Source organism: Scyliorhinus torazame, chromosome 15 (assembly GCF_047496885.1).
Source record: "Scyliorhinus torazame isolate Kashiwa2021f chromosome 15, sScyTor2.1, whole genome shotgun sequence".
In the NCBI taxonomy this organism is placed as follows: Eukaryota; Metazoa; Chordata; class Chondrichthyes; order Carcharhiniformes; family Scyliorhinidae; genus Scyliorhinus; species Scyliorhinus torazame.
Window position 1 is genome coordinate 177,744,665 of NC_092721.1, and position 23,721 is coordinate 177,768,385.

General features: G+C 44.7%; 1 protein-coding gene across 1 annotated transcript in view; it reads left to right on the forward strand.

The window, feature by feature from the left end:
* mgat4a (alpha-1,3-mannosyl-glycoprotein 4-beta-N-acetylglucosaminyltransferase A) overlaps positions 1 to 22,536 on the forward strand; it is a 363,169-nt gene extending 340,633 nt beyond the window's left edge. Inside the window, exons 12-15 of the mRNA XM_072477186.1 lie at positions 1,485 to 1,563; positions 7,609 to 7,684; positions 15,422 to 15,534; positions 18,542 to 22,536. Of these exons, the coding sequence (XP_072333287.1) occupies positions 1,485 to 1,563; positions 7,609 to 7,684; positions 15,422 to 15,534; positions 18,542 to 18,568 (295 nt within the window). The 3' untranslated portion in view covers positions 18,569 to 22,536. The remainder of the gene's footprint in view (positions 1 to 1,484; positions 1,564 to 7,608; positions 7,685 to 15,421; positions 15,535 to 18,541) is intronic.
* Positions 22,537 to 23,721: the final 1,185 nt, after the last annotated feature.

The window sequence follows — 23,721 nt, forward strand, 5'->3', positions numbered from 1 at the left end:
TAACCATCGCTGCTTGACATTCTGCCAATTCCCGGCCAATAGTTTAAATTATTTTAGATTTTGCTACTTTTGTTTTTCTGTGGCAGATGGGGATTTCTCACCTCTCCTGCCCACCTTCACTTAAGTTCATGAGGAGGATCACAGACTTGCAGTGACTGAAGTCAATTTCAATTTATGTTGGGTTGGGTTCTGTGACGTTTGGTGTTTTGGGATTGTAATATTTATTCCATCTATTCATAACTGGAGCCATTGTCTTCACCTGACAAAGCCAAATTCCATTTTATTACATGAGATTCTGAGATTTGTATTTATTAATTTTGGGGGGAATTGAATTCTGTAAAACCATCCTTTCTTTGTGAGTAACCTGGCCGGCCATTTGAGTCCCATGGCAGAGAAATTTTAGTCAAGGTGACTGCAAAGGTGACGAGTGTTGCTGTGAAATCAAACCGCTTGGAAACTCGGGGGTGTGTTTCTTCAGGAGAGCTTGTCTTAGTTAATCCAATCCAAGTCCATACTCTGCTCTCTGAGTTGTTACATTGTCCTTTATACATTTAGTCGCTGTCTTTTCGTGACTGCGAGTGTGTTCTTAGTCTCACGGGCTCACAATCTATCATAGTGGTGGGCAACCTGCGGCCTATCTGGGTTCTCCGTAGGGCCCACAAGACATTTTGTTGGCCGTTGCCCATGCGCAGGGTTGTCACATTCCACTGATTTCCACCCGCGTAGATTTTTCCTATCGGTATGCCTCATTAAGCAAGAGAAAATTAAGTGAGGTGCATGCTGATTGCTCACAGCATTGACTGTGAGAGCCGTGCACTCCTTCCCTGTCCAAAGTGTAAATATTTATTTTGACTTTACCATTTGAAGTTGATGATAATTATTAATATATAAATGATTTAAGCATTTTCTACAACTCATTATGAAATATTCAGTGTGTATTAAGCATATTCCATCTTGTTCATGGGGTCATGGTTAGTGAGCAAACCGAATTTCAATCTTTAGGTGAAGTAGGGCCACATGCGCCCCACTCACCAGCCTAGGTTGCCCATCACTGCTCTATTACAATAGGCAGAAGGTTTTTCAGATTAACTGTCCCGTTCTGCTGTGTCCTTTGGCGTTACAGTGACTGACACATTTACCTGCAATTGCTGTCACAATAAGTGCTAAGGGGTTCTACCGCTCCAGTCTTTCTTTCATCGCATTCTAAAGACTGACACCTAACCACCTCTAATCACTGGGTTCACACCAGCTGTAAACTAATCTGAACTAGTGTTTTTCTGTGTCCTATGGGCTAACATTTGTCAAGTATCCCAGCAGCCTTCGCTTTACAGGATCCTGCCTAATACCTTTTCATGGTTGCTGCTATCATGTAACTCTACCAAACTGTTACCCTTGCTAACAAATAAAAAAACACCTTGTACACGCTAGCACATTTAAGGCTCACTCAAATGATTTTAACCACTATAGTACTGTCTTGGTTTCAGATACTTGTTTCACACTGGAAACACAGAACATCCTGGGGACTTGCTGTTGAACACAAGTGTTGAGATTTTGCCTTACAAGGTAGGAACATCTGTTTCCTCATACATAATTATAATTGAGTTAAGCTTAAAAGCAGCTGTGAAGAATAAATAAATCGTTTGTATAACCTGATTATCTGGCTTGTGCCAAAATAAATGAAGGTTGAATTGGGTTTCTCTGTTTAATTGCCTTCATTGGCCGGGGCATTGAGTATAAAAATTGGCAAGTCATGTTGCAGCTGTATAGAACCTTAGTTAGGCCACACTTGGAGTATAGTGTTCAATTCTGGTCGCCACACTACCATAGAACATCGAACATTACAGCGCAGTACAGGCCCTTCGGCCCTCGATGTTGCGCCGACCTGTGAAACCACTATAAAGCCCATCTATACTATTCCCTTATCGTCCATATGTATATCCAATGACCATTTGAATGCCCTTAGTGTTGGCGAGTCCACTACTGTTGCAGGCAGGGCATTCCATGCCCTTCCTACTCTCTGAGTAAAGAAATGTGGAGAAGGCCTTTACAGAGGGTGCAGAAGAGATTTACCAGGTTGTTGCCTGGTGTGGAGGGCATTAGCTATGAGGAGCGGTTGAATAAACTCGGTTTGTTCTCACTGGAACGACAGAGGTTGAGGGGTGACCTGATAGAGGTCTACAAAATTATGAGGGGCATAGACAGAGTGGATACTCAGAGGCTTCCCCAGGGTAGAGGGGTCAATTACTAGGGGGCATAGGTTTAAGGTGTGAGGGGTAAGGTTTAGAGGAGATGTAAGAGGTAAGTTTTTCATACAGAAGGTAGTGGGTGCCTGGAACCCGTTCCATCCGTGGTGGAAGCAGGGACAATAGTGACATTTAAGGGGCATCTGGACAAATACATGAATAGGATGGGAATAGAGGGATATGGACCCAGGAAGTGTAGAAGATTTTAGTTTAGACGGGCAGCATGGTCGACACAGGCTTGGAGGGCCGAAGGGCCTGTTCCTGTGCTGTACTTTTCTTTGTTCTTTGTAATTCATTTAGCAATAATATTTTAACAAACCATCTCAACTACCTTTTTGCTTAAACTGCTGTGATAGTGATGTGGCCTTTATCAACAAATCATATCTTGGTCTCTTTATCCTTGCCCCTCCCTTGGCCAATTGACTTCGCTCTACGACTCTTGGCTTCATTCAAACTTCTTGTTCTCTATCTTCTCCCCAGTCCAACATCAGGCATCTCCCTGTGGTAGTTGACCACCTTTTCTCCCTCAGCCTTTGCACTAAGTCTTCACCCTCCGTGATTACAATTTCCGCCTCAACTAAGTCCTTTGTTCTGACTTCCCAGCCCTCCTGTCTTGCCTTAACCACTCCTTCCATGTAAACTCTCCTTACCTGAACACATGCCTCTGCACTTCGCCAACTCCCCTGGCCTCTCTATTTGTATGTGATCTGCTTGAGGATGATGTTCTCTTATTTTTGTTCTTCAGTTATTTCCCCTTTAGTTATTACACCCTCTAAGTTAACGCTCTGGTTCCCACCCCCCTGCCATACTAGTTTAAATCCTCCCGAGTGACTCTAGCAAATCTCCCAGCCAGGACATTGGTGCCCCTCCAGTTTAGATGCAACCCGTCCTTGTACAGGTCCCACCTGCCCCGGAAGAGATCCCAATGGTCCAGAAATCTGAAACCCTCCATCCTACACCACCAGTTTAACCACGTGTTTAGCTGCACTATCCTCCTATTTCTAGCCTCACTGAGATTACAACCCCAGAGGTCCTGCTTTTTAGCTCATTGCCTAACTCCCTGAACTCCTTCTGCAGGACCTCATCACTCTTCCTGCCTACGTAATTAGTACCTATGTGTACTCAGACCTCTGGCTGTTCACCCTCCCCCTTCAGGATGTCCTGTGTTCGTTCAGAGACATCCTTGACCCTGGCATCAGGGAGGCACCATACCATCTTGGGAGTCTCTTTCACGTCCACAGAAATGAAATGAAATGAAAATCGCTTCTGTGCCTTTTATTATAGAGTCCCCTATAACCCCCCCTCCCCCCAACAGTATCCAAAATGGTATACCTGTTAGAATCCCTGGCGCTGTGAGGCAGCAGTGCTAACCACTGTGCCACCGTGCTGGCCCTTCTTATTCGCTGTCTCTGTTTCACCTCTGCCTCAGCTGAACTGCTGATAATCCTTGTCTTTGTTACCACTGGGCTTTGTTATTCCAATTGTTTCCTGCCCTTCGCTCTTCCACTCTCTATAAGCGTCAGCTCATCCAAGCCCTGCTCATGTGTTACACCTGCCTTTATTGAGCGATGTTGGTTCCTAGTCCTGCACTGCTTGCAATTTAAATTTTAATCCTTTAATTGCCTCAAATCTCACTGCCTCTGTAACCTCTTCTAGCCCTATAACCTTTAAAGGATTTGGGCCTGAATTTTTGCTCCTGTGTTGGGAACACCGAGTCAGGACATTTCCTGGCCCCACAAACCCGACTGGGGAGAAAGTGGCCCGGAAGGTCAGATTTTCGCTCCGGGCGGTGGTGTTCCTTTGGGAGTCGGGCAGGGTGATCCCTGATTGAGTACAAAGGCCAGTTTTGAACGGAAACAGAAAAATATGAAACATAATTCTCACCCCCTCCACATCCTGCCCATGTCAACTTATGCCTGTACTCACCCTTGTACTCTCCATGCCAACCTATTCCCACTGCCCACCCAGAGCACCCTTTATAGTCCCGGTGCCAACTTAATGCCAACTCATGCCCCCAACCTCCACCCTTTGCCTTTAAAGCTACTGGAACAACTCACCCAGTGTCCACCATGGGCGGACCTCAGGAACCATGCTGAGAATAAATAAAATTTAATTCCAAGTGTCTATTGCAGAAATGTACTCTAATTCATAGAGTAAACATTTACCATATTTACATTCCGCCAACTGCTTTGTTCCTTATAACAATAAACATATAATTTAATTTCATAATTCTTATAAAAACACGCATTGGAATTCATAGTCCCACTTTAAAGAGTCAATTGCCCCGTAAAGGTGTCAAATTAAAATGTGAAGTGGCAGGCTCCATATTGTGATAATGGGAAGTTGTGAAATGAGTCTTGCAGCACTAATCCAGTAAAAACAGTGCAAAGTCTTATGCCAACAGACAAGAATGAAGTAGCAAACATTTGGTTTTTATTTACATACCAGACAGTCCCCCCCCCCCCCCCCCCCCCCCGCAGAGTTAAAGGGTAGCAGTTTTAAATCTCTTAACAGCTTCCTTTGACAGTTCTTTTTGACACTTTTGATTGTTTTGCAGCTCCCCTAGAGAGTTGATCTTGACACTTTTGACAGTTGCTTTTGACAGTTGCAAGAAGTTTGCAGTTCCAATGAGTTTACCCTCTTTATGGAAACATTAATGCTGCTTTTAGATATCTCAAAGGGCATCTGACCTCCGCCAAACTTTTTCCCGGGACCACATCTAAAGTGGCACCTTACCCTCCCAAAAGAGTAGCTGGGCTACCCAATGAATCCACAAAGTTCAGATCTGCTCCTACCAGACCTAATTGGCACACATCGGGTTTCAGACTCCTCTCACACCAAATCACGTGTGGAGGCAGCTGATGATTTCAATGGGAAGGTGTGTGTGTGTGTGTGTGTGTGTGTGTGTGTGTGTGTGTGTGTGTGTGTGTGTGCGTGCGTGTGCGCATGCGCGCGTGTGCGTGCGCAAATCCTGACCTGAGCTCATTCCCTCCCCTGTGAAAGTGGTAAATGCAATGTTAGCAGGAGGGGGGCGGGGTGAATTCAGAATTTGGGCCTCTCCGTTCTTCCAGCTCTGGGTTCTTGTGAATTCCCGACTCCCTTTCATTAGTTGCTATGTCTTCAGCCGCTCTGAAATTCCCTCCGACAAACTTTCCTTCTCCTTTTAAGACACAAACCCAACCTCTAACTAAAGCTTTAGTCTTAATATCTGCTTGGGCTCAGAATCCATTTGTTCATTTGGTCTTATTCTCGCCTGAATTGCCTCCTCTTAACAAACTTGCACCTGTATGCTATCTTTAATTTATTGGAGTGATTACCACTTCCGTGACAACAGGCTTATTTTCTCACATGGAAAATCATGCTGTGAAGCCTAATATTTTTATGTCTTTTAAATGTGAGAAATGCACGCAGTCCGATCACCCACATGAATGATCTACAGTTCATTGTCTGCTTTGACTAAAAAAGTTGTCTGAATAATTTGTAGTGGCGCTGGGCCATATTGTAGGTGTACATTTTTCTGCCACCTTTCTGAGCATTATGTGGTCACATCAGGCATGCATCATTTGTGAGTATTGTGCTGAATGCTGTATTCTGGACAAGATTTTGGATGCCCTGATGAGAAAGAGAATCACAATTCAGAAAGTTTAATTAACATCTATATTGCGCTCATTAATTATCATGGGGGGAATGTGGGACTATAAACCATAAGTCCTTAGCTGTGGTGAAAGAGAGTATGACAGAGCTATGAAATAAATAGTCTGCATTAGTTTTGTTTGCAAATGATGGTGGCAGTGAAGAATGGAGGTGAACTAGAGGAGAATAATGAATGATTGGTGGAGACGAGCGTAGAAAAGGGAATTGGATTTGAAAAATGTATCAGAATTCGAGGCAGATAAATGACTGAGCTGAGGCAACTTGCATCCTTGGCTGTTGCAATAAGTCAGGGAGACTTTGGTCCTAATTTTTCAATACTTCAATATGCAAACTGCACAATTAGACTGAAGCCAATATAACAGGAGGAAGGATGAATTGGGTAATAAACCAATGAGTCAAATGCCAGTTATAAGGAAATGCTTGGAATGCATTTTTGGGGGGGGGCGGGAGGTGTAGACAGTCAGTGGATGGGAGGCGGGTTTGTATGATGGACTGGGCGGTGTTGACGACTCTCTGTAGTTTCTTACGGTCTTGGGCTGAGCGGTTGCCATGACAGGCTGTGATGCAGCCAGATAGGATGCTTTCTATGGTGTATCTGTAAAAACTGGTAAGAGAATGTGGACATGCTGAATTTCCTTAGCGTCCTGAGGAAGTATAGGCGCTGTTGTGCTTTCTTGGTCGTAGCTGGTGGACCAGGACAGATTGTTGGTGATGTGCACACCTAGGAATTTGAAGCTGTCAACCATCTCCATCTCGTCACCATTGATGCAGTCAGGGGTGTGTACGATACTTCACTTCCTGAAGTATCCTTAGTTTTGCTGACGTTGAGTGAGAAATTGTTGTCATTACACCACGCCACTAGGTTCTCTATCTCCCTCCTATACTCTGACTCATCGTTGTTTGAGATCCGACCCACTATGAGCATGTCATCAGCAAACTTGTAGATGGAATTGGAGCCTAATTTTGCCACACAGACGTGTGTGTGTATAGGGAGTATATAGGGGCTAAGTTCGCAGCCTTGCAGGGTCCCTGCACTGAGGACTATCATGGAGGAGGTGTCGTTGTTTATCCTTTCTGATTGTGGTTTATGGGTCAGGAAGTTGAGGATCTAGTTGCAGAGGGAGGAGCGAAGTCCTAGGATTTGGAGTTTTGCTATGAGCGTGGCTGGGATTAAGGTGCTGAAGGTGGAGCTGTAGTCAATGGATAAGAGTTTGACGTAATAGTCCTTGTTTTCGAGATGCTCCAGGGATGAGTGTAGGACCAGGGAGATGGTGTCTGCTGTGGTCCGGTTGTAATCAAACCGTGTCAAAACCGGGGCTGGTGGAAGGGGTGACCAAGAGGTTAGTAGGAGAGGGAGGAAGAGAGAGGCTTAGGTAGGAAATACTGGAGCAGAGCCTGAATGGCTGAAGGCACAACTAGCTACAGAGGTGCACGGGGATAGCGTCAATGCACTAGAGGCCTCTAACCTTCTTTATTGGTTCTACAAGAGGCTGTATTATGTGAACCATTTTCTGTAGCTAAATGGATCTCTTAATTGTCAAAGCTGAACCTCCAGTGAGTAATTCAAGTTACTTAAAAACAAATCAAAGACAATTGGAATCTTATGGATTTTGCAAATTTCATGTAGTTTGATTTTGTGGTTGCAAAATCTATACAATTCTTTTGTGATTGGCAAATGCTATTGATTGTTTCATCTGATTAATTTATTTAGGATTCAGGATCTGAATTGCTTCAGGAGACCAAAGAATCAAGAAATAAGCGCACTGAAGATGGATTTTTCAGAATAGGTACGGTTTGAAACCTTTTCCAGGTGGCATTTACCATCACCATCCTTTGTTTCGATAACAACAAGGAGGTTATTTTTAAAAGCTAGTTTTCTGCCCATCCTCTGTGAAATGCTTGGGTGGCAGACAATACAAAATAATATCATAGTGCGAGGGTGTGTGCAATTTTCAGGGAGAGGCCAACAAATGATTGTCCAATGCATCTTTTAGCAGAAAACCCGGGAGCACAGTGGTTAGCACTGTTGCTTAACAGTGCCAGGGTCCCAGGTTCGATTCCCGGATTGGGTCACTGTCTGTGCGGAGTCTGCACATTCTCCCCGTGTCTGCGTGGGTTTCCTCCAGGTGCTCCGGTTTCCTCCCACAAGTCCTGAAACACGTGTTGTTTGGTGAATTGGATATTCTGAATTCTCTCTGTGTACCCGAACAGGCGCCGGAATGTGGCGACGAGGGGCTTTTCACAGTAACTTCATTGCAGGGTTAAAGCGTGACTTGGGGGGGGGATAGTTTGGAGAAGTAGGCTGCAAGTGTTGGGCACACTGGATAAGTGGAGCTTATTCAAGGATCGGGTACTGCGTGTTCTTGATAAGTATGTACCGGTCAGGCAGGGAGGAAGGCGTAGAGCGAGGGAACCGTGGTTTACCAAAGAAGTGGAATCTCTTGTTAAGAGGAAGAAGGAGGCCTATGTGAAGATGAGGTGTGAAGTTTCAGTTGGGGCGATGGATAGTTACAAGGTAGCGAGGAAGGATCTAAAGAGAGAGCTAAGACGAGCAAGGAGGGGACATGAGAAGTATTTGGCAGGTAGGATCAAGGAAAACCCAAAAGCTTTCTATAGGTATGTCAGGAATAAGCGAATGACTAGGGTAAGAGTAGGACCAGTCAAGGACAGGGATGGGAAGTTGTGTGTGGAGTCTGAAGAGATAGGCGAGATACTAAATGAATATTTTTCGTCAGTATTCACTCAGGAAAAAGATAATGTTTTGGAGGAGAATGCTGAGACCCAGGCTATTAGAATAGATGGCATTGAGGTACGTAGGGAAGAGGTATTGGCAATTCTGGACAGGCTGAAAATAGATAAGTCCCCGGGGCCTGATGGGATTTATCCTAGGATTCTCTGGGAGGCCAGGGAAGAGATTGCTGGACCTTTGGCTTTGATTTTTATATCATCATTGGCTACAGGAATAGTGCCAGAGGACTGGAGGATAGCAAATGTGGTCCCTTTGTTCAAAAAGGGGAGCAGAGACAACCCCGGAACTATAGACCGGTGAGCCTCACGTCTGTAGTGGGTAAAGTCTTGGAGGGGATGTTAAGAGACAAGATTTATAATCATCTAGATAGGAATAATATGATCAGAGATAGTCAGCATGGCTTTGTGAAGGGTAGGTCATGCCTCACAAACCTTATCGAGTTCTTTGAGAAGGTGACTGAACAGGTAGACGAGGGTAGAGCAGTTGATGTGGTGTATATGGATTTCAGCAAAGCGTTTGATAAGGTTCCCCACGGTAGGCTATTGCAGAAAATATGGAGGCTGGGGATTGAGGGTGATTTAGAGATGTGGATCAGAAATTGGCTAGCTGAAAGAAGACAGAGGGTGGTGGTTGATGGGAAATGTTCAGAATGGAGTTCAGTTACAAGTGGCGTACCACAAGGATCTGTTCTGGGGCCGTTGCTGTTTGTCATTTTTATCAATGACCTAGAGGAAGGCGCAGAAGGGTGGGTGAGTAAATTTGCAGACGACACTAAAGTCGGTGGTGTTGTCAACAGTGTGGAAGGATGTAGCAGGTTACAGAGGGACATAGATTAGCTGCAGAGCTGGGCTGAGAGGTGGCAAATGGAGTTTAATGTAGAGAAGTGTGAGGTGATTCACTTTGGAAGGAATAACAGGAATGCGGAATATTTGGCTAATGGTAAAGTTCTTGGAAGTGTGGATGAGCAGAGGGATCTAGGCGTCCATGTACATAATCCATGAAAGTTGCCACCCAGGTTGATAGGGTTGTGAAGAAGGCCTATGGAGTGTTGGCCTTTATTGGTAGAGGGATTGAGTTCCGGAGTCAGGAGGTCATGTTGCAGCTGTACAAAACTTTGGTACGGCCGCATTTGGTGTATTGCGTACAGTTCTGGTCACCGCATTATAGGAAGGACGTGGAGGCTTTGGAGCGGGTGCAGAGGAGATTTACCAGGATGTTGCCTGGTATGGAGGGAAAATCTTATGAGGAAAGGCTGATGGACTTGAGGTTGTTTTCGTTGGAGAGAAGAAGGTTAAGAGGAGACTTAATAGAGGCATACAAAATGATCAGGGGGTTAGATAGGGTGGACAGTGAGAGCCTTCTCCCGCGGATGGAAATGGCTGGCACGAGGGGACATAGCTTTAAACTGAGGGGTAATAGATATAGGACAGAGGTCAGAGGTAGGTTCTTTACGCAAAGAGTAGTGAGGCCGTGGAATGCCCTACCTGCTACAGTAGTGAACTCGCCAACATTGAGGGCATTTAAAAGTTTATTGGATAAGCATATGGATGATAATGGCATAGTGTAGGTTAGATGGCTTTTGTTTCGGTGCAACATCGTGGGCCGAAGGGCCTGTACTGCGCTGTTTCGTTCTATGTTCTATGTTCTAAAGCAAGCCTACTTGTGACAATGAAGATCATTAAAAACGTTGGTCAACAGCTGGTCACCGCTCTTTCCCGACACAGACCTTGACGTGAATCTAATCTGGTCAGGTGGCGGGGGAATGAGAGTTTCCACACAAGTATTCTCATAGCCTCCCTTGTAACCTCACCCCATGGCTGAATCTAGCTTCACTCCCACGTGACTTCCCCCCAAAGAAGAGCATCCACAATCCTCGATGGGTGTGCAGATTCTGTTTCATACTTTAAATATGGTCAAATTGTTCACATTTGTCTGGCTGCTATTAATGAGGCAACACTGAAGTTCAATTGTTCTCCTGTATTATAGGGTAAACCTGCGGAAAACACCAAATTAATACTAGCTATTGTTTTCTTTTGGTCATTCATTTGTGGGATGTGGCCATCACTGGCTGGGTGAGGATTTGTTTTTGTTGCCCATCCCTAATTGCCCTTGGACTGAGTGGCCATTTCACAGGGCATTTAAGAGTCAATCACATTGCTGCGGATCTGGAGTTACATGTGGGCCAGACCAGGGAAGGGCGGCAGATTTCCTTCCCTGAGGGACATTAGTGAATCAGATGGGTGTTTCAAACATTTGACAGTGGTTTCATGGCCATCATTAGATTTCTAATTCCAGATTTTTATTGAGCCCCTTTTTCACCATCTGCCGTGGTGGGATTCGATGCCGAGTGCAGAGCCATTGCCATTGATCTCTGAATTAGTCTGGACTACTTGTCCAATGACAATACCACCTTTCCATGCACAACATACAAGTAGGAAGAAAAAAAATCTTATTTTTATAGCACTTTGTATGACCACCGGATGGATTGCCAACCAATGAAGTAACTTTTAAAGTGTAGATTTAAAATTATTTCACGGGTACTGAGATTTATCAACTGAATTCATATTCCACCACCAGCTTCATGGTGAGATTTGAACAGCTTATTGGTCTTGGCCTCTGGATTACTAGTCCAGTAACATTACCACGATACCACCATCGCCTCCTAAAACTCTTGTAATGTTAAAAACACGGCAACTAATTTGCATTAGGTCATAAGACAGATATAGGAGCTGAATTAGACCATTCGGCCCATCACGTCTGCTCCGCCATTCAATCATGGCTGTTATGTTTCTCATTCCCATTCTCCTGCCTTCTCCCCAAAACCCCTGATCCCCTTATTATTCAAGAACCTATCTATCTCAGTTTTAGAGACACTCAGTTACTCCACAGCCTTCTGCGGCAAAGAGTTCCACAGATTCACCGCCCTCTGGCTGAAGTAATTCCTCCTCATCTCTGTTTCAAAGGATTGTCCCTTCAGCCTGAGGCTGTGCCCTCTGGTTCTAGTTTCGCCTACAAATTCCCCTCTACGTCCACTCTATCCACGCCTCTCAGTATTTTGTAAGTTTCAGTATGATCCCCCCCCCCCCCACTCCTCTCATTCTTCTAAGCTCCATTGCATACAGACCCAGGGTCCTCAACCGCTCCTCATATGCAAAGTCCTTAATTCCAGGGTTCGTTCTTGTGAGCTTCCTCTGGACCTTTTCCAAGGCCAGCACATCTTTCCTTAGACACGGGGCCCAAAACTGCTCACGGTACTCCAAATGGGGTCTGACCAGCGCTTTATATAGCCTCAGAAGTACATCCCTGCTCTTGTATTCTAACCCTCTTGACATGAATGCGAACATCGCATTTGCCTTCCTACCTGCCAACTGAACCTGCACGTTAACCTTAAGAGAATCCTTAAGAGAATTGAATAACTCCCACAAGCAGCAATCTAATAATGACCACATAATTTGCTTGTTGAGGGATTGAAGGATAAATATTGGCTCGGGCACCAGGGATAACTTCCCTGCTCTTCTTCGATCTAGTGTCATGGGATTTTTAACGCACATCCAAGCAGGCAAAAGGGACCTCGGTTTAATGTCTCTGAAAGACAGCCCCTCTGACAATGCAGTGCTCCCTCAATTCAGTGCTGGAGTACAAACCTTAATTTCTGTACTCAAGGCCTGCATGGGGACTTGAAATGGAGCAAACCGCCTGAATTCCTGACTCCTGCCAGTCTATTCAACACCGTGTAAACAGTTACAGCCAGTACACATTCACTGTTGCACCGAGTGCAGCTCTGGACCTAAATGGCTGCAAGTGAATGGATGAAGGGTGCAAGAAATCTGTGAATGTTGTATTTCACTGATATTTTGCCTCTTGGGAAAATTGAATCACTTGGAGCTGCCAACGACCAGTAGCAGGCGCCCCACAAATGCCCGGTCTGTAGCAGGATGACCGATTTCGGAGTGGATCCTAAAATCTACCATTGGGGGACCCTTTAAAATCAGCAATGCCACCCAGGTTCGATGCCGGCCCCGGGTCACTTTCCATGTGGAGTTTGCGCATTCTCCCCGTGTTTGCATGGGCCTCATCCCCCCCCCCCCCCTCCCCCCCCCCCCCCCCCCCCCCCCCCCACAACCCAAAGATGTGCACGGTAGGTGAATTGACCACGCTAAAGTGCCCCTTAATTGAAAAAAAGAATTGGATCTCTAAATTAAAAAAAAAAAAAATCAGAAATGCGTCTTGAAATAGTTAAGAGAAGTTATTAATGGAGCAGATCAGCACACCACTGCCATGAAATACCCCCAACTAGTGGTTTGATCTGGTATTACTTTTACATTTGGCGCCCATTATAAGCCTTAACACCTCATGTATAACGCCTCCAAATGAAGGTGCATGAGAAAAGCCTATTTTAAATTATACTTATTGACTTCATTTTCAAAGCATTCTGCAAGGGCCATTGTAAGTTGGGTGGGTGCCATGGATGTGCAGAATAGCTAATTTCAAATAGCTAATTGGTCGCTAAGTAAAGGGAAAATAGATTGGTAACTGTTAAAAGCTTCAACCTTTTTTATTGAAATTGAAAATTGCAACAGTTTTCTTTTCATGTGCGCTGTGCATGAGGTAATCTTCGTAACCGAGAAATTTAAAACTGCATCTGCCCGGTTGCCTTGAAGACGAGAAGCGTCTGACTTGACGTCACCTTTTTTTCTCTCTCGGCTGACCAAGGTGGTCAAGTGCATGAGGACGTTGATCGTTGAATATTGGCTTTACAATTGATTAACACTCTTCGAACCTTTTTGCAACAATTTTCAACACAAAAAAAGACTGTTCACCTGACGTCGTACTCTTCACGGGGCTGCGTGAAAGGTTTCCTGCAACGAGACTCTGGTGTCGCCTATCAAATCTTCACTGTGGATTCCCTTGGCTCCCCCAGAAGAAAAACCATACACGCTCCCTGGACCGTGTTTTTTTTTAAAGAAATGCCCTGCTGTGCTTCTTGTTGAGAAGCATGGGTTAAGCTGCTCAACGCCGAATGCAGGTTTCTACCACAAAATTCCAATCGGGATCCAATTTGCATATTTGAGGTGACCTTTCGTCTGAAAAACCGGACTCTATACAAGATGGCAGCAGCCAGAATACCAACATAAACAGGCTGATAACTGGTACAGGCTGATACGATTTTCAGGCTGTGGCCATTATCGTGCTTATGCCCATACAATTGACCCCATCATATTTACAATGACTTCCCTAGCCTAAGGGGTTGCTGCCCTTCATTTTATATTGGCTTAACTGTGCTGTGCAAAATCTAACCTTGATTTATAAGATGGACCTGAAAAGTGATAACCAACCTTCAAAGAAAAAAAATGTCTCCGTGTGTAGGCTCAACATTTCCGTAGTTTTTGTTTTGTGTGGGCAGCATATCTTCCAATCAAATTAACATCGCCAAAGCAGAGTCCCGATTATTGAAGGTGGTGTTGTAAAAACCGAGTATTTGCACCATTTGCCCCATCGGTCACACTCCGTATGATTCATTGTTTGTTATGGTCAGGTGACGAGCGATAGAATGGTTCCCCCCCTCTTCCCGCTGCCCATTTGACCGCAACGGTTTTTTAAAAAAAATGCTTGTCAATCCAGAGCGAGCTTCACTGTTGTCGTGATTGTAAAAAGATACACGCACGCACACACACAGGTTTCATTGTAAGTTTTTTAAAAGAAAAGAGAATAATATTTATTGTACATAACATCCGGTCCAAATAAAAATACGCCAATTCTCACCCGCATGCCTTCAAGTGTTCATGAACGCGCGCACACACAAATTACAAACTGGTAGGACGGGTTAAGTCAATTTTGAAAGTCCAATGAAAGCCAGTGTTATTCGGATCTTAGATTGATGACTGGGCTCGATCTAGGCTTGGTGGTCCCTTCTGGATTCTGTACCGAGGTGATTTAAAGATGGTGACAGATGATTTATCTTTTCTTCTGGTGGCAGCCACTGCCAGGTCCATCCTCAAAAACACTGTCTGCGTGATGTGGATTGTCTAACAAGAGGCAGGGCTCAATCTTGGAGTGGATGTAGAGGGAAAGAGAGTGTGTGTCCACTCAGGGACCGCCACCTTCTGTTCTGTGGCCTGGAGAAAACCAGTTACTTAAAAACAGAAAAAGGGGTTAGTTGGTTAATCACATGATCCTTCTCATCAACTGACCAGTTGCCCAAACTTGATCATAGCAAGTTGATTCTAAATCCATGGTTTAGACAATATTAGATTATGTCTGGCCGAGTTTGTTTCTCAGTCAATGTCCATTGTCCAAAATGATTTTCTTTAATGGCTTGTTCCCCAGAGTCAAATACACAGGTATTGTCTAGATGTTTTGTGAATGGGTCAAGGGATGAGTTTGTTCAGATTCCTCTAAGGTAATTGTCTGTCATGGGTTCCTCTCGACTGACTGACTCCATTTTATGGCTTTGGAATTTGTAAAGTACAGCCATGCGAATGTTCAGCCATCTTCAAAATTGTTGGTTAAGTTGCTGAAATTCAGTTGTTCAGTCTTTTAAAACTAAGTCAGCAGTTTCAGCCAAATAAAATATGACGTCGTTTTCGATTTGAAGCATGGCTTTAAAACAATTTTATCAGTGTAAATAGCAATGTCAAACTGGGAGGCCTTCCGAGCTTCTTCCAGGATTTTATTTTATCCCCTTTCTTCTTGATTCAGCGACGGACAGTGACCATCTTTCACTTGGGCCTAACCAAATAGCCATTCATGTGTGCTTTTTACTCCCTGTGTGTAGGTAGATTTGCGAATGGAGTAGCTGAAGGTGCTATTGACCAGAGAATGAATCCCATCACTGCCATTAGGCTGTCAGTTTTACAAGATTCCAATGTGTGGGTTCTACTTGACGAGGTGAGATGTCACACACATTATGTGGTGCTGGGAACAAACTATTTCTTGAGAAACGAGTTTAAAGGTCACGTGGAGAGTCCTTTAAAATTCGAAACGAGCCTGCACAAACTCGCACAGTTATATTGTGCCTTTCATGGCCCCAGGATTTCCAAAAGCATTTTTAAAGCCATTGACGTACCACTTGAAGTGCAGTCGAGATTGTAATATAGAGAAGGCCAGAGCCAATTTGCACGCAGGAAGATCCCCCGAACAGAAAAGAGATGATGTCGAGGACATCTGTGTTTGTTTTCCCCCCAGTGATGTTGGTTGAGGGATAAATACCGAGCAGGGCATCGGAGAGCCCCCCCACTCCCCTGCTCTTCTTTGATATAGACTGTGGGATCTTATGCTCCCACCTGAGTGCACCTGAAGGCTCTTGGTTTACTGTCCCATCTGAAATCAGACTCCGTCTCCAAATTTGTGTTAAGCTTTAATTAGCAAAGGGAAAGCTATGATGCAGCTCAATAAATGCTCTTAGAATATTTATTTCCGCATGCTGCTTCTGGTCAGGGTTGTAATTAGCAGCATCAATGGTGGAAAAAGCCAAGGACCGGCTATCAGGTGTTCATCATTAAATTTAAACTGCTTATTGCCTAGGCCACTGGGCCAGCCAGTAGGAAAGGGGAGAGGGACTGACGAGGGGCAATTTTTCTCCCGCGTCCGCGTTCAGCGAGAATGGTGACAGGCCGGAAATCCCACCAGAGTCTGGGAAAGGAGATTCTCGGCGGAGAGATCTTGTTTCCTGATTTTCCTCGCCATTAACATAACGAGATTCTTGCCCACAAAGGGCGGGACCTTTACAAAGACTGCAAACAGCTGAGGGGTTCCCGCCGGGGGCGCTAAGGTTCCCATAGCCCCTGGGTGCGGGGTGGGGTGGGGGGGGGGGGGGCGATCAGGAGCATGCCTGGGGACTGCCCCTTGGCATGATCCCCTAGCACTGACCCCAGCACAGGTTGAGACTGCGAGTTTGGCAATGCCAACCTGGCAAGGCTGGCCTGTGTCAGGGCTGTCCCTCTGGATAGCCCAAATTGGGAGGGGGGGGTGGTTCCTGTTATGTGGTTTGGGAGATGGGGAGATCGCCAAGGCCTTTGAAGGAGGAGGACTTGGCAGTTACAGGGGGTACCAGCCGTCGAGTGGGAGGAAACCTGCATGGGGAGGCGAGTGGGTATTGGGTGGGGGGAGCTTGGCATTGAGGGGGACCTTGCAGTAACGGGAGGGGGAAGAGCTGGGTGGTGTTTAAGCTCAGTTCTGATCGGGGTGCTCTAGAAATGGCCAGGCCTAAGGGTGTCACGACCTCACCCACCATCGGCTCTTAAATCTTCTCACTGCAGTGGGGCCTGCGGGAGGTCATTGTTATGGTCGCACTATTCATGGGCAGGGCGCTAAAGTGATTGCCTGGATGCTGCAGGAGAACGATGTTGACTTGGCAATGAGGACAGAACAATGCTCCTCTTATTCTCCAGAATATTTGACAGAGAGCTGAACATGACCTGCCACTGAATGGGGTGACCTAGGGGCCCATCCCAGCTGCTGTTGCCTCCTACGATGTAAGAGATCCCAGTGTGTTTCACCACCTCTCGCACATTTTCAATCGATGGCATCCTCATAATTAAAGAATACTGGCGCACATGAAAAGACTGAGCATTGCTTTTGGGCAGGGTGTGGGGAGGGAACCTTCCATGATGAATGGTGGAGTTGATGGTGGGGTGTGGTTGGGGGGCCAGGAGCGACATGGCTTCACCGTCATCAGTATGGAGTTGGGAGAGACATTGTGTTCCATTCTCACACTGCACAGGGAGGAGGCGGCAGATTTGCATTGGAGGTTTGTGGGGCATGGTGCCTAGACATAACAGGGTGATGAAAATGACATTTAATGCCAGCTAGTTCTTACAATGGTGTCTTTTCTCTAATAGTGCCTAGGGTTCACCCGTGTCCACTAGGTGCCTAGATTGCAAGGCCGACTGGAGGAGTCCCCTTGCCTTCTGTCATTTCTTAGTCTTCCTCACTCTCCCACTACATCTAGGTGTATCCCCAGGATCGGCACCCGAGGTAGAGGTGACCTGCTGACTTTCACACCCTGTTGTTGGAGATGACCTCGGTGGGGATCCCTTTGAAGGCCAGGACCCTCAGCACGGGTGCTGCAGTGCTGCTCTCCTCGGTGTGCACTGCTGGAGGTATTCTGATCACAGGGAGGGAAGTGTCAGATTGACTGGACACCCCAGGGTCTCCTGGGTGGAAGGCCCCGGGCTGGGAACCTGCCGATCCTCTTCCCTTCGGGTGCCTAGGGGCCCCTGGGCTCCTCCATGGGATAAGAGGGGTAGCTGGAGTAAGATCCGTAAGCCCCGCCATCCCCTGGCGCTGACACGAGTGGATTCCCACTCGTGCTTGCACCATGCAATTGAAGCCCTACACCATGGAGGTCATGCCCTCAGCCGTGGAGGTCATGAGCTAACCATGCAGTGGACATCCCCACCATGGAGTGTACATCCTCCGATCGCCACTGTGGATGCCACCCTCAGTGTTGGCCTTGTTGCCTCGGAGTAACGGCACTTCTCCAGTCGGCCCTGTAGTCCAAGGAGTGCTGCTGTCATTCCTTCCTGTTGCTCGCGACTCTGCCTTTCTAGCTTCTGCAGCTCTGGGATACCTGGACCCAGGGGCGCGTCATCGGCCTGGGGATCAGCAGAGTCCTGGGCTCCCAGCATCCCTCCGAATGCGGGATCCTTCGGACCTCACTCCCTCCACCTGCTATGGGTCATCAGATGTGAGGCGCTCACCGGTGAGTGACCCAGAAATCTACCTGCTACTTAATCCCACTGGACGAGGTTGCTCTGAAGGTACCATGGAATGCTCTAAAACGTGCTCTGAATACTTTTTAAAAAAATTGAACGAATATGTCACCAAGTTCACTGTTTCTATGACTACTGAGCACTTTTTTCTTTTGCTTATCATGTCTTTTTTTCCATTCCAGATCCAACTTAAAAAAGCTGCCCATTAATCAGTATTTAAAGGAGATTGAGAATAAGTTTTATATAAAAAGAGGTCTCACTGCAGTTTGATATAAAAATAAACACTCTTTAATAAAGAAGTGTTGATACCGATTGCAGAATTCATGGACATGTCGCCTAATCGTCTGATCACCGTGGATGTTCATTGTTTCCAAACACTACCTCCTGTGAAATCTACTGTAATTTTCTATGTAACAATCCTAATTTTGAAGAGATGTCAGCTGAATCCTTTTGGTAATCGGAAGCGAATAGGCTTCCTCTCACGAATTGAGCTGAGGTGTAAATGTATTTTTTGTTACCCATTTTACTAGTAAAACGTACCTAAATATTGAATAAAAATAAGCAAACAAGTGAGACTACTTCTGTAAAAGTAAAGTCACCGTAGTCCCTGATGACCATGGGCTGTTTTCCCCTTTGAGGGGGAGAGCTGAATGGTGGTGATTTAACCTGAGGATCACCACACCTCAGGGGCAAGGTTGAGAAGGCGGGGCGTTCATGAATAACCTCAGGCAGTAGTGGAATTGAACCTGCGCTGCTGGCCTCTGCTCTGCAGCATGAACCAGCAGTCCAGCCGATTGAGCTACAAAGAGGTTAAATATATTACAATTTTTGAACACAAGTTGTGCATCAGGGACAAATATTGTACGGAACGTGTGAGGGAGGATGGTAACCTTTTAATTTATTGTAAATATGCATTGCACAGATGTGTGTCATGTTTTGAGGTATTCCAGGTAGATGCAGACTCTTGATCAAAAATATTGTATTTAATTTTTAGATAATTATGTTAACTTCTGAAGAAGTGCTTAATTTTTCTGAAGGAAAGAAATTGCCTTTTAAAACCCTTGACTTGTGAATGTTGAAAGTTTTGCCAATTTTCCTGAGATGCTGTTGCATCACATTGGGTTCCAGCTGCAGTGAGGTGCGTAAGAACTTATGTGCCTTAAATATCATGTTACACAGCTGGTTAATATTAGAAATATTGAGCTGATAGCAGGCAACAATTCTTCTCTATGCTTTTTAACAAGTTATTAACTAACAAGGAGGCCAAGAAGGAGTGAAAATCTCTCAAGATTTCTCATCTTGTTTATTGGTAAATATTCTTAAGCTCTTGAAAGCATTTCTAAGAAAAATAATATATCGCTTGTACAGGACTGAAACGCAGCAGCCACAAGGCAAAAAGTAACCTGAAAGTATCACGTTGGAAGATTTTATTTTTGAGTTGGATGATTTTGGATACAGCTTTAACTTGCTGTTTTTCCATGTGCACTGTATTGATTCTGTAAATGCTGACAACTTTGCCCAAAATATTTGCTTTACCTATCACTGTCATAGATATATGAGCCATTCTCCTAAAACCCTCCCAGCTTTGTGCTGGGAACCTTCTCCAGCTGGTACAGGCAGGCAATGTGCTTTTAACGCGACAACTCTGATCACATGCAATCATACATTGAACTGGTGGTCTAGTTTTAACCATGTTTAGAAATGTTGTTATTGGAAGGGCAGCACGGTGGCACAGTGGTTAGCACTGCTGCCTCATGGCACCGAGGGCCCGGCTGCGATCCCGGCCCTGGGTCACTGTCCATGTGGACTTTGCAGATTCTCCCCATGTCTGCGTGGGTCTTGCTCCCACAACCCAAATTTGTGCAGGGTAGGTGGATTGGTCACACTAAATTGCCCCTTAATGGGGTAAAAATTAATTGGGTACTTTAAACTTATAATGTTATTGGAAGGGTGGGGTTTCTCTATTGGAGGAGGCTCTAAATCATTATGATAACTGCATAGAATAGCCAAAGTTCCCAATAAGTGCAATATGAAAACTGTGGCACAGACTGTAGATGGGCGTGCCTGTTCTCAATGATCCTATTTATTTAAATTCTATTTAAATTGGACAATCTTAGTATTTTGAAGTCTGGGGGGGAAAATAACCATTGAAAATTTTCTGACAAACCTTAGTTCTGTCTTCAATATCAAAGTAATTGGTATGATGTTGGAGAGAGGGAAAGAACACACAGGGAGCCAGGAAAAAGTTACATTCATGAGATATCACAGTTGAAGCTGGCCTTTTGCTCCAAAAGGTGCATTTTAGTACTGCCAATGTCGCAACCATTAACTTGGCACCATTGATGGTCATAAAATAAACTTGCCTAAATATTGAGGGACCCTGAACTGAAAACAGGAAATGCAGTTCAGTCAGCATCTGTAAAATGAAAAGACTGGTTAATAATTTGGGTGTAGATCCTACAAGGGGCTCTCTTTTATCAAGGTTCCCTAAGGACCAGATGCATTCATTTTATAAGGTAGTTATTGAATAAGTAAGCAACTAAATATTCATCAGATCAAGCCAATGCAAGTGCAAATTGATTTTGCTTTTAAACCTTTTAATAATAAAACCATTTTCGTCAGCAAAGCATTAATAGCAAAAGTTGGAGCAGGTGTATGTGAACGCAAATTGAGTGATCCCTTGTTAATCAAGTCACCATAGATTGAGCCTTCCTGAATGCAAATTGGAAATCAGATTTTTCCAAATATATGATGTAAATCTATTTATGACACCTCTCTTTACCCCCCTCCCATCCTGTCTAAGTTGTAATTGTATGATTCCCACTGTTTGCTGTGTGTTGATCATTTGTCCAGGGGCCAGATCATAACAAATGCAAGAAAAGATTTTTATAAACTAGTGTGGTCTTTGCCTTTCCTTGTTGGAGTTTCTTCTTGCAAAGTCATTAAAAGTAATTTGAGGGTGGAAAAAAAATACCTCTGGTGCTTTTCATTTGAGACTTAAAGCTGATCCATGTTTTCTTAAATCTGCAAATCGCAGCCTCTTTGGCCTGTCGGGTGGTTTGGAGCATGACATCACTGGGGGCATATCAAAATTAATTTGTCTGATGTGAAACGCCTTGGAAAGGGCGGCACGGTAGCACAGTGGTTAGCACTGTCGCTTCACAGTACCAGGGTCCCAGATTCGATTCCCAGCTTGGCTCACTGTCTATGTGGAGTCTGCACATTCTCCCCATGTCTGCGTGGGTTTCCTACGGGTACTCCGGTTTCCTCCCAAATGTCCCGAAAGACGTGCTTGGTAATTTGGACATTCTCAAATTCTCTCTGTGTACCTGAACAGGTGCCGGAGTGTGGCGACTAGGGGATTTTCACAGTAACTTCATTGCAGTGTTAATGTAAGCCTACTTGTGACAATAATTTAAAAGAAATGTCCTTGGAGGATGGATAATGCATTACGTATATGCAAGTACATTCTATTTGTACTTCTGTTACTGCTGGGAAAGATAACGTGGATGTATATTCATCATTGACAAAGTTGTATTAAATTCTGCAACAATAGGATGAAATAGGATGTTTATGATTTTGGAAAATATACAGTACGGTACCTTTGTTTGAAGTGCTGGGATCTGATTTTTAATCGTTGCATTTAAAGTTGTGAGTTGGTTGAGGTGATCTACTGCCAAATCCCTATTTGCACAGTGATTTTGCATTTTTAAAAAATAATCCTGGGAAACCATGCATGTTGGGATCAGTTATTGCTGAGTCAGAACTGACCTAAATCAAAGTGGGCTCATTCGTAGCACTTTTTAGAACAAAATGAAATATAGATTTATTGTGAATCAAATATTAATGGATCCCTTTTACATAATGTGCCACAGATAAGTCTCTTCTTGAAATGTAATGCTTTTGCTTATTTTTATGGATATGTTTAAGCTTTGTGGTTGTAACAATGCTGCAATGCACCTGCTTCTGTTAATGTCAATGTGCCTTTCATCAATGGTCTACATTATTTTCATAAATGTGCCATAACTTTGCAATGAACATAGTTGTAATAAAATTGAACTTGTTATACTTTGAATTGTAATTATGTGTAGAATGTTCTGTATAATTGGCTTCTTTAAATTCGGTCCTTTGTGTAATAAATTGCTACATTTTAGATGTCAGTTTTGGCATTGAATAAGCCCTTGTATGAAATGTTCTTTGCTGTTTGCGGGTAAGGTAGAATATTGGTTATGGACAGTGTTGCCAATTTTGCACTGGAGGCGCCAATAATGTTGCCCTTTTTAATACTGAGTGGGATACTATCCCACCAGCGTCACCAGGAATGTTGACAATTAATAATGATGATATTGCTTTTCAGAGTTGCCAGGTATCAAATGATACCACCACAAGGTTCAACCGGATATTGATCAAAGACCCAACAACCAGTCAGTTAGTTCAAGTTCAATAATGGTTTATTTACACACAAGATTAACTCACACATGCAACATAAAAGCACTACAAGCTAAATTATACCTAACACTACAACAACCTGTACTTAACTTTCCGGCACCCGGCTTTGGCAGAGGAACAAGGCCTTTGTTCGGATCTGGAGTGGCTGGGTCTGGAGAAATAACTTTGGTTCTGCTGGGCTCATCCGTCTGGTAGCGATCGTTGATCTTGAACTTGCTTCTGGTCGTGGTGCTGCAGTTGGCTTCAGGTATAGGCCGGGCTGAAGAGGGCTGGTGTGCCAGGGCCAAAAGAGATCGAACACATGGTAGTGTCTCTCTTTATCCTTTGGGGTTTCGCGCACTTTTGGGCGGTCCTTAGCTTTGACCCAATAATTCAGCAGGCCTCGATTACTGCCTTCGATTTGAGCCAATAAAGGGGCGGGTGCCTTGATGGCTGGGCATGTCCTGAGTGGTCATTGACCTTGGCTGTTTGGGCTTCCTGGGTGATAGGAGTGACAACGATGTGTCTGGAATTGTATCTGATACCTGAGTACCAGTCCTTTGTCCTGGGGGAATGGGCCATTAGAATGCAAATTGGCTAGGAATTTCGATACTGTCTGGTTCTCTGTTAGTAAATATACATTCAGGCTCTTGAGTTTGCCTGAATCCTGTATTGGCCATATTTCCCTTGAGTATTTGCAAGTATCCATGTTTCCTTTGTAAGTGGCCATCCCAGATGGCTACAGTCCACCCTCTTGATCCTAAACGCGAAGCGTGGTGGATCATAATACTGATCCTTCATCTGTTCTTTGGTGTGCCGGATACCCTTGGTCAAGGACAGGTTCTATACTACTCTGTCCTATGTATTGGAGCATTTACCTAAGTTTTTAACACATCACACATTTATAAATTCTAAGGGGGTACTGTAACATTTC